The sequence below is a fragment of the Euprymna scolopes genome, chromosome 2 (genome assembly GCF_053919585.1).
Source record: "Euprymna scolopes isolate OS-2025 chromosome 2, ASM5391958v1, whole genome shotgun sequence".
NCBI lineage: Eukaryota > Metazoa > Mollusca > Cephalopoda > Sepiida > Sepiolidae > Euprymna > Euprymna scolopes.
This window is the reverse complement of record NC_136483.1, coordinates 88,819,502-88,830,216: the sequence shown is the minus strand read 5'-3', so window position 1 is coordinate 88,830,216 and position 10,715 is coordinate 88,819,502. Positions and strand designations below refer to the sequence as shown.

The 10,715-nt window shown below is 33.6% G+C and overlaps 1 protein-coding gene across 1 annotated transcript in view; it reads right to left on the bottom strand.

Annotated features, from left to right (window-relative positions):
• Window positions 1–10,715, bottom strand: part of LOC145293275 (uncharacterized) — a 341,197-nt gene that overhangs the window by 143,471 nt on the left and 187,011 nt on the right. Inside the window, exon 2 of the mRNA XM_080139879.1 lies at window positions 6,218–6,385. Within this exon, the coding sequence (XP_079996005.1) occupies window positions 6,218–6,376 (159 nt within the window). The 5' untranslated portion in view covers window positions 6,377–6,385. The remainder of the gene's footprint in view (window positions 1–6,217; window positions 6,386–10,715) is intronic.

Genomic DNA, 10,715 nt, shown 5'->3' with positions numbered 1-10,715 from the left:
ATGGTCCATAAACAGGAATCTGTTAACATTGGATTTCAAGATGACCATGTTGCAATCTGCAGTGAAGTAGTCCTGCGATGTTTTCTACAGATGGTAAACCCTCGCAAAAAAACACTGCAGTAAGTTCTCCTTGATGGTAAGCACACAGAGGAATCCAAGCCGTGTGTTGTGGTAGAAAAGCATTATCAAGGCTAGATGCCACTCAAAGATAAGTGTTAATGAGACAAAATCATTTAGTCGAGAGATGAAGAACATGGGATGCACTAAGTACAAATTACTAATAGGAACGGTTCATAACAAGAATATGTTGATATTGTATTTGAAGATAATGTTGTATTCTTTAGGAAAGTAGTTCCATAGTAAAGTGTTCCACAGATGGGAAACCTTGCAATAAAACTCTTTAAGTTGTATTTGGTGCCAGCCACACTAGAAAATTTTTTTTTTTCCTTGTAATCCAACCATATCCTAATAAATTTTGAATATGAATGTCCAACAGTCTTCGTTTTATTGCCATCAATTATATGTGGGACACTTTGAGATCATATCATCAGTAAGAGGCATGATCTTGAATCGGAAATTTACTATGAACCATAATCCTCCCGCCCTGGGACATTTCTCTATAAATAAAACAATAGATCTGTGTATGTAAATATTTAATCACTAAATTCTTAAATCACTGGTCACATAACACTGAAATTAACAGGAAATAGTAATCATACACCGAGGATGGTTTATAATGAGTAAAATCTTTGTTTGGATGGATGAATAACGCGCACAGAAACATGTCGGCAAACTGAAATGCAAAATGTGCATTTCAATTTCTATTGGTTTGCGCATGTGTAAACTAATCATAGCTAAAAGCGGTTTAATTTTTTTAACTTTCTTATCTATCTGTTCGGTTAGTTCAAACGGTAGCAAACCCTGCTTGAGCACTAAATGTTTTGGTTTCGCTTCTAACTGATGGCACTTAAGTTGTCTTTTATATATTTTTTTCTTTAAGTTTTGAAATTGGTAATATATATATATATATCTTCAATATAGAATTGGCCCTGTAATAATACAAAATCTGAATACATTAAAACATATTTAAGCGTTTTTTTATGACTCGCAAAATTGGGCGTCAACCCCCACCTCACCAATACCCTAAAATATAAGGTTTATCAAAACAATCTCCAGACTATTAACTAAAAACAGCCATCAAAACTAGATGTGGAGTATTCATCTGGAGCCGGTTCAACTCGCACCACTGCTGGCACTGCGGGTGTACAATTCAGATCACAACCAAAAATTAGGATAATGTTAAAAGGATGAGGAGGGGGGGGGCAGAATTATTGACACAATTTTACAGATTGTATCCGGGCAAGCCTATAAATGAATGAAGATAAAACAAAAACCTGTTGAACATTCATGATCGAAACTTTGTGGACAAGTCAGTTATAGATGAAAGTTTATTTATATCACATGCGATTGGAATGCAGAAAAGGTTTGTGAATTTTATTAATGATTAAATGGCTGGCATTGTTTTGTACTTCATAACGTTAAGCCAGTCAAAAATTATTGTTCTTTGCCCTTTTGAGAAGAATCTAGCCCCACTCCCCCCTCTTTCAGTTAATGTTCTCCAACCTGCTAGATTTATTCACTCCCAACCCCTCTACCACATCTTCCCTAGTATAAGGGGAGCTCTAACGTTACTTTATTTCAAGTCCATTAACTTAATAACTCCCATTGGGGAGGGGGGGGACACTGCATTAAAATGAACCAGTGGCAGACACTGACGCCAATCGAAGCTTTACAACGTCATTTTTATAATTAAAATATCAAGTAAGGAAATTATGTTGTCAAAATGTTTATTTTATATCAGACTTATTTCTCAGGAGCTGCTGCTGATGCTCAGTTCTGTGTTTATTTCAGTTTTATTCAGAACGAGTTAAATATACATCGTATGGAAAATCTTACTTTAAAACTAGCTGTAATTAACCGGCGTTGCCTAGGATGCAGTAAAATCATTTTAGTTTTTAATATATTTTTTATTTGTTTGGATAGAAGAATAAAATAAATAAAAAAAAAAAAAAAAAAAAGATATAAAGGAGACAACTCTCCACTTAAAAATACGAGTTATTGCCCTTGATCATTTTGATTTTTGGGTGATTAGCTAGAAGTTTTTCATAACATCTGGTTCCGAGTAAATTATAAAAATGTATATTATTACGAGGGGCGTGCAATAAGTAATGCCCCTGACCCACTTCCAGTTGTCTGATCTAGCTGAAATTTTGCATGTGCAATGATTTATATCTCTACAGGTTATGTGGCAAATTACAACTCTGAACTAATTGTGGTTTCTGTTTTACAGGTGTTTGGACCGAGTCACTAGTCAGGTGTGAAATGGAGCCTGTTGAATGTCGAGCAGTGATCCGCCGGTTTTTGTATTTGAAAGGACGCACATCACAGGAGACTTTTGATGAAATGAAAGAAACTTATGGTAATAATGCCCCATCATATGACCTTGTAAAACGCTGGCATCGTGAATTCAAACATGGCCGGAAGTCTGTGGAAACAGCTCTCAGACTTAGTCGCCTCCCCCTTTCTGCCATTGATGAGGCATCTGTCCGTCAAGTTGAGGCTGCCATTTTGAAAGATCGGCGCATTATTATTCGCCAAATAGCCCAAGATGTCAAGATTAGTACAGGGTTTGTGGAAACTATCATTCATGACAATTTGCATATGCATAAGGTGTCTGCCAGATGGATTCCCAGGTTGCTCACATCATTCCAGAAGTGAGAACGCGTAGAGTGCTCGAGGATGAATTTGGAGATGTGCCAAGAAGATGAGTCAAAGTTTTTCAAAAGACTGATTACGCAGGATGAAACCTGGGTCCATCACTATGATCTAGAGACCAAAGCCCAGTCAATGCAGTGGAAGCACTTGAACTCACCACCTCCAAAGAAGGCAAGGGTGCAGCCCTCTGCTGGCAAGGTCATGCTCGCAGTCTTCTGGGACCAGGACGGAGTAGTGATGACAGATTTCCTGGCAAAGGGTACCACGATTACAGAAGCCTATTATGCTTCACTTTTGAGGAAATTAAGGGAAGCTGACAAAATCAAGAGGCGGGGCAAGATCAGCAAAGGTACCCTCCTCCTGCAGGACAACGCTCCGATCCACAACTCGCATGTCGCCAGATCAGAAGCACGGGCATGTGGTTATGAAATCCTACCCCATCCTCCCTACTCTCCTGACCTTGCACCCTCTGACTTTCACCTCTTCCCAGCCATGAAGTTGTTTTTGAAAGGAAAGCGTTTCCCAGATGATGCAGCCTTCATTTCTGAAGTCACGTTGTGGTTGGAGGACTAACCTGGGGTGTTCTACAAAAACGGTCTCCAGAGCTGCATCAAACGATGGGAGAAAAGCATAACTCTGGGTGGTTCCTATGTAGAGAAAGACTAATAACTGTGCCAAGTTTCGTTGCTCTACTGCATTACTTATTGCACGCCCCTCGTATATTGCCAATAATATGATACAACAATGACAAGTGAAAATTTGCTAGTCAGAAAGATTGATTTGTTAGTTTAAATATCATTTCGGTCTAGCTAAAAATATGGCGATACGTTAGGTGTGTCAGAATTTGGGGGGAATTTTTGACACCCTTAACACAAAACTGTGAATAAAATATACAAAACTCGTAATTTCTCTTTTTAAAGTGGTTTATTTAATTTCTTTATGGAATATACTTCCAAAATAAACTTTTAAAGTTTTTTGAAAAATAATAGAAAAATTATTTAAAAAAAAAAAAAAAACTGTTTAAGTGCCTACGCGTGCTCATGCAGCCATTTTTTCTACGTAATAAAATGAATGGAATTTTACAAGTTAAATTATTTTCAATTTTTTCAATTTAAAAATCTATCAAAATTTTTCTATTGGTTCAGGTTTTACAATATTTGCAAGTTTAATGTGAAATTTGATGCTCTTTCCAATAAACCGAATATAATATTCTAGCCAAACTTTTCTTTTTTCTTATTTTTATTTTTTTTTTAATTCACCTCCCCCCATTTTGAAATGACTATTAAAATGAAAATAATTGTCTCACCTCAGATTTATATATCACAAACTGAAGATAAAAGATCAATAAATAAAATAATCTAATTTAAAACAAGAAAAAAAAAAGTTTTGTGCAAATTTACCTGTAAAGTAAAAAGTTTAAAACCTTTTTTAAAAACCACGTTGATTTTTTTTAAGTGAAACCTCACATTTTAAAAATTTTGTCCTGAAAATATTGAATACCTACAACAATTTTTTCTGCTTCATTCAATGTTTTTTTTTATTTAAAAAAAAAAAAAAAAAAAAAAAAAATATCACTCCATAAAGAAGAAATAAAATATATTAAACAAAAAACTCATGTATTTCTTTAAAAGAAAGAAAGAAAAATGAAAATGGTCAAGTGGAATTTTTTTAAACAGCAAAAACTGATAAGTGAAATGTGATCATTTTTCAAGTTACGATGGCCCATATAGACTAACTTTTGTTCACAGCAAACACATGCCAGAAATAGAAAGGGGACATTAATTCTGGCGCTTACAGGCCACCGAATCCTCAACTCAAAGAAAGGGAGACGTTTGTCTCCCCTTTCTTCCAGTTGTGACCATCTGATAACACAGTATTTTTGAATTCTTGCTTAAAAAATTATTTTATTTAAAAAGTACATGGAATATAAAATATAAATATGGATAAATTCTTAACAACGAAGAATGGAAGTACCCATCGATTAGTATTTTTTATAGGTAAGTGATTTTTTGGAATTTATATTTATTATATTCGAAGTTAAAATTTGTTGATTTTCTTGAAATCTTTTTTAAGAAAACCGATTTTAAAAAAGCAAATATTGCATATTTTGCTATTAAACCTTTTATTATTTTAAAATTTGGTCTTTGTCCTTTTATTGAAAATAAATTAGGGTTTAAATTACATTTTTCAAGTAGTTATAAGCTTCGAAAGATAGTCTAATTATTCAAGTTTTTATCACACACTTTTAATGGCGATTTCTGACACTGCTAGCGTTACTTTTTATAGACATGAATGTTGTTGAGATTATGAGGATTTCTAGTTTCTTCTTCATTATTGTAGCAAAATTCGAAAAATGAAATATTGAATTTCAAGTGAAACTAATGATATCTACAAAATTATCATGTCGCAGTAATGAAAATATCTAAAAATTAAGAAAAACGATTAGGTAGCAAATTAATAGAAATTATATAAAAATCACTGTGTGCGTTTGAATTACTTCCTAATAGGTTCCAAAATGGCTGAGCCCATCTTTTGCAAATTTCTCACAAAGCTAATTTATGTGTCTGCCAGTTTTCTTAGATATGTCTTGTACAGAAATGCATCCTATAAGATTCCAAAATTGAAAAAACCCGATTTTAAAAATAGACTATTTCTCTTATAGACAAAAAAAAAACAAAAAAAAAAAATTTTTTTACAAGGAAATATTTTTTACATTACAGTCAAGGGAGATAATAAAATTTCAGGGAAAAAAAAAAATGATATATATATATATCTCGAGATATAGCTCAGTAGTAGAGCATTCGACTACAGATCGAATGATCCCATGTTCAAGCTTGGGTGTACCTCACCATTTTATTTTAATTTTTTCTTATGGAGTTCAATTTATGATAAAATAGGTACGATTTAGAATTGCTGCAAATAATTACTTTGCACATTTTAAAACTACACATTGATCAGAAGTGACTTTTACTGGATATTCATTGTTAAATCTAAATATCAGCTTACATGATATTGTAAACAAACACAGACGGAATTCGATGAATGACATTATCATTTTATTATTTTTTTCGCGAATTAATCCACTGGGCAAATTATTCCTCATAATATAAAATAATCAATAGAGGATTGATTCTATAATAATACATACGCAATCTGCATAAATAAAAATATCATGATTAAGTGTATTGTACGACCAAGCAACGCCAGGCTGCCAACTGGTTTATTTCATGAGGGTGGATTGTTCTTGGTCCATCAGTCATGCCTGGGTAAAATTATTAATCACGAGAAGATTGTCACTTAGAACTGATTGTTAATGCATTTATCCGTTATACCACGAATCAAGAGCTTAATTTTTTTTTTTTTTTTTGCCTTATTTAACTCTTTACTGCCAGTAAAATTCTAAAGACTTGCTGGAATTTATAAGAAAATTTGACAGGCTTACCATATTTTTAACTTGAATATTCCTTTTCGGTCTGGGTAGGGAATGGTTCTTGGAGGATTGGTTATTGACGACGCCAAGTGGCTTGTTTTGGGATTGTTGCTGTAAGACAGCATCGCGTCTGCTGCCAGACAATAAGGCAACTTTCTTACGGCCAGCCATTACACTTTCCTGTAAGAAAAATGACAAAAGAAAGCATCATGAAAAAAATTGACAGAAACAAACAAATATGGTATTTTTATCAACTAAAGTTAGTGCTAGCGTTGCTGGGTCAAAAAATTGACTAACTTAAAAATAAAAAATGTTAAAAAAAATTAAAAGTGATGAAAATAATAAAAACCTACAAAAAAGTTTTTTGTTTCTATTAATTGACTGTCGTTTGTTTTATTTTTTAACAAAAAGGACAAATTCTTCATGATTAAAATTTTGATATCTTTTATAGCAGCCATTTTGAATATCATCGTTTTTAATTTGATTAAAAAAAAAAAAAAAAAAAACAATCGAACATCCTCTTTAAATAATGTTATTTTATTTACCTTCTCTTCAAGCGGTTAGACAGAACGTCAAGCATTGATTTTATGAAAGTTTTTCTGTGGAATGAATTAGATTTGAACTTAAAACACCCAGATTTTCAGCCCATGTTGTTAATCACCCCCAAATATCCCCGGTCAGCATGTATATCTCGGTTAGGGGAGATGGCATATACCATCTAGTATTTCCAAAAGGTCACCCAGTTTGTACTGGTTAGGCTCAACGTCGTTTAACTTGGGTGATCTAACAGGAACCTTTGCATCAATGTGATTTGGGCGTATTGTAAATAATTGATTACAGGGTGACCCAAAAGAACGGGCCCCAACTCTAACTAGGCCCCGTTTCTTAGTCTTTTGTCCAAATGAAATGAAACTTTGGTCATAACTAGTTTATTATATTCAAAACATTACATCAAAACACTAGGGTCTTCGGCCTTTTTTTCTCCGTTCTACAGCATATGATCTAGATATACGTTCTATGTTTTTTGGGTCACCCTATATATATATACTAGCAGGACCAGTGGAAATTCTGCAGTGGCATCTTTCATATGTAATCTATTGCTGCTGGGTATTCTGTGGACGTTCAGCGTGAATGGAGATCCTGAAAATTTTGTAGCTCTTTTGTAAAAACTGTAAAAGTATTTATTTAAGTAATTTTGTTAATGTCATGTCAGAATATATCTGGCTATTACGCTTTATCTCCAATATCTTTATAGGAGTCTGTGACATATTTCCATTGCATGGACACTCAGTGCAAACAGAAATCCCATGATACCATCTTTAGACAGAACAGATACTACCCTTAGATCCTAGCCATAATATCAAGAAAGTATATTTGAGTTTCATGTACGACCTAAAAGAGACATTTTTTTTTTCTTTTTAACATTGTGTCTCCAGTGATCAGAAGATCCTATTTATTAAAATAAGAGGACAGAAGGTGATAACTTACAACGAACATTAAATTAAAGTGTATCTATATGTTAATTTAATGCTTGTAGCATGTTATCACCTTCTATCCTACTATTTAATAAATAGGATCTCCCTATTAACTAATGTATAATCTGGAAATATGACACACATACGCACATTAAAAGGTACTACAGTATTAATATATAGATAATACATTAGGTTATTAAAAGAGTATATATTTAACCAAGCAAAACTTGTCAAAATAGAAAAGGCTCAACATTGTTAAATATATTGAATAAAAGATGAGGAATAAAATTCATATATATAAATGTATTATAGCATCAGAACAAAAAGTAAAAGTAAAAGGGAAAAAGAAACCTCTGAAGGCCATGGATCTTTAATGCTAAATGCTTCACATCAAAAGAGGAGAAAGGTCAGCATTATACAAAATGGAAATATATATTTAAAAAATGACTTAATAAAAAATTTTCTTTTTCTTTATTGTTTTGATGATATAAAGTTATTTATATATATATATATATATATATATATATATATATATATATATATATATATAACTTGTTCCTTATCGTTTAATACATGTGTACATAACTTGAATTTCACTTCTCTATGATCCGATGGATTTTTCAGAAGCATGAACTTACTCTGGACATTTGTAATTCTGTTCTTATGGATTATCAATGGACTTTATTAAATCTAACCTGTCCTTCCTGGATTTTACCTTCTTATTCAATGGATTTTTACCACATCCTTTTATACTGCAACTTTTTTTCTGTTTTTTTCTTAGTCATTACGAAATTTTATAAAATTTTGCAAACTTATAAAAACTGTTTTATGCAAATAAGATTCAATTCATCTTTGTAGTTTCTTTTAATGCACTAATCAGCAAAATTTATTGTATTTTTTTGCAAAACCTCTTTCTTCTGAGATGAATTGCATTTTTAGAATGAAGTCCTTCCAGTTTATCTAAACTCCTTGTCGGATAATTAAAAATTCATTATACCTTCTTCACAGGTTTTTAATGTCTTCTTTTTTTTTTTTTTTTAGAATTTGAATTAATTTTCAATATGATTTTTCTATTATATATATATATATATATATATATATATATATATTATATATATATATATATATGTATATACACACACACACACACACATATATATGTGCGTGTGTGTAATTCTCGATGCCATATTAGTGGGTAATTGTTCCGGCTTTACTTTATGGTCTACAAAAAATAAATATTTCTTCACTTTTTTTCTCTTACTTTCCCTCTACACTAACTAAGTCTGTTGACCTATTCCACACATCCTAAAACTCCATCATGAAACGTCTCCAGAAAAAATGCACGAATAAACCCAGAACTCCAACTTCCAACATAGACCCCCCACTACCATGTCTCCAACATCAGGGGTCTAAATTTCAACCTTCCAGAGGATGAAACCCAACTCCAGGAGACCAAACTATACTTATTATTCCTAAGCGAAACAGGCATTGGACTGACTATTTCCTTAGATGAGTTTGTAATTAAAGGATACTCTAACTTAACATCAAAATCTGATCCCCAAGATCATCATGGACATGGAATATGTGCCTACATTAGAGATGGCTTTCCATGTGGTAGGGACATCTCCAGAGAAGATCCTGAATTGTCCTATATGTACTTTTGGATCGCACTTGCTCATACCACTGCGTTTATATTTGCCCTCTATCGCCCCTCCCCCAACAGTAGATTTACTATCTTTAAGAGCATATCTAAGAAAATTGACCACATCTTGTCTGCTGATCTTTCAGCTAACATTCACGTCTGTGGAGACTTCAATGGTCACAATGTGGAATGGTTAGCCCACTCAAATAAGACAGATGATGAGAGAAGGTTCTGTCACGATTTCTCCATTGCTTATGACCTAACTCAGATTGTTCACAAATCCAACTATGTGCCCGACACTGATGGCCAGTACACAAGTCTTCTAGACCTTTTTCTCATAACTTGCCCTGAGCTATGTTCATCTTCTGTTCTGTCCCCACTGAGATCTTCCAACCACTCGGTTGTCTCAGTTAAGATAAAAACAAAATGTAATAAGTCCTCTGACATACCTTTTTTATCGTATAGCCTATCAACATTATGGCTGACTGAAAGGGTCTTCTATAGTAATAGACCTGATAGAATGGTTAATTGTAGGCATAGACCACTTCATACTCTCCAAAAAAAATTCCAGCAAAAAGCTAACAGCCAACCGTGGTTCTCTCCAGAATGTGATGCTACCATTACACACACAGAAATTATTTCCATTGCTTCCAACATAAGAGATGTACTAAGACTTCAGGACTGCCAACAACCAATCTGTCAAGTCCAAAGTAACTGAGCAGCGGCTTCGTTCCCACCAATTTTGGCAAATAACAAACAGAGTCCTGAATAGAAGTGTGTGCTCTATCCCAACCATCATCTATGGACCTGAGGTAATCTTGTCAGCAATGGACAAAACCAAATTCCTTGGCAAAAAGTTTGCAGCTAATTCTACCCCATATGATCAGGGCTACCAACCACCCCATATTTTCTCTGATGTTGCCAAGCTAATCAAAAACTTTGATTCCAGTAAAGCAACTGGCCCTGATAGCATTCCTATTATAGTGCTCAAAAAGCTTCAACCAGAACTAGCTCCCATACTTACAAAGCTTGTTGTCTTAAGAACACTGAAAAACCTCATCAGTATGTCCTGTATTGAAAAATTCAGATGATCAGTCTTCTCCCTCTCAATATAGACCAATTCATGATGCAGAGGAGACTGATAAGTACTGGAATCTGTTAAATAAAGAAGTAGTCAACCACCTCAGCAAAAATAACCTCTTCAGTGACATGCAATATGGTTTCCCTCCTGCTAGATCTGTGCTAACAGTTATATCTCAGGATTACTAGATCTCTCAATGGCGGCTTCCTTTCTAGGGCAATTACCCTTGACATATCAAAAGCCTTCGATAGGGTATGGCATAAAGGTTTACTCTACAAAATCTCCAGCTACGGTAATGTCTTTTCAATTATT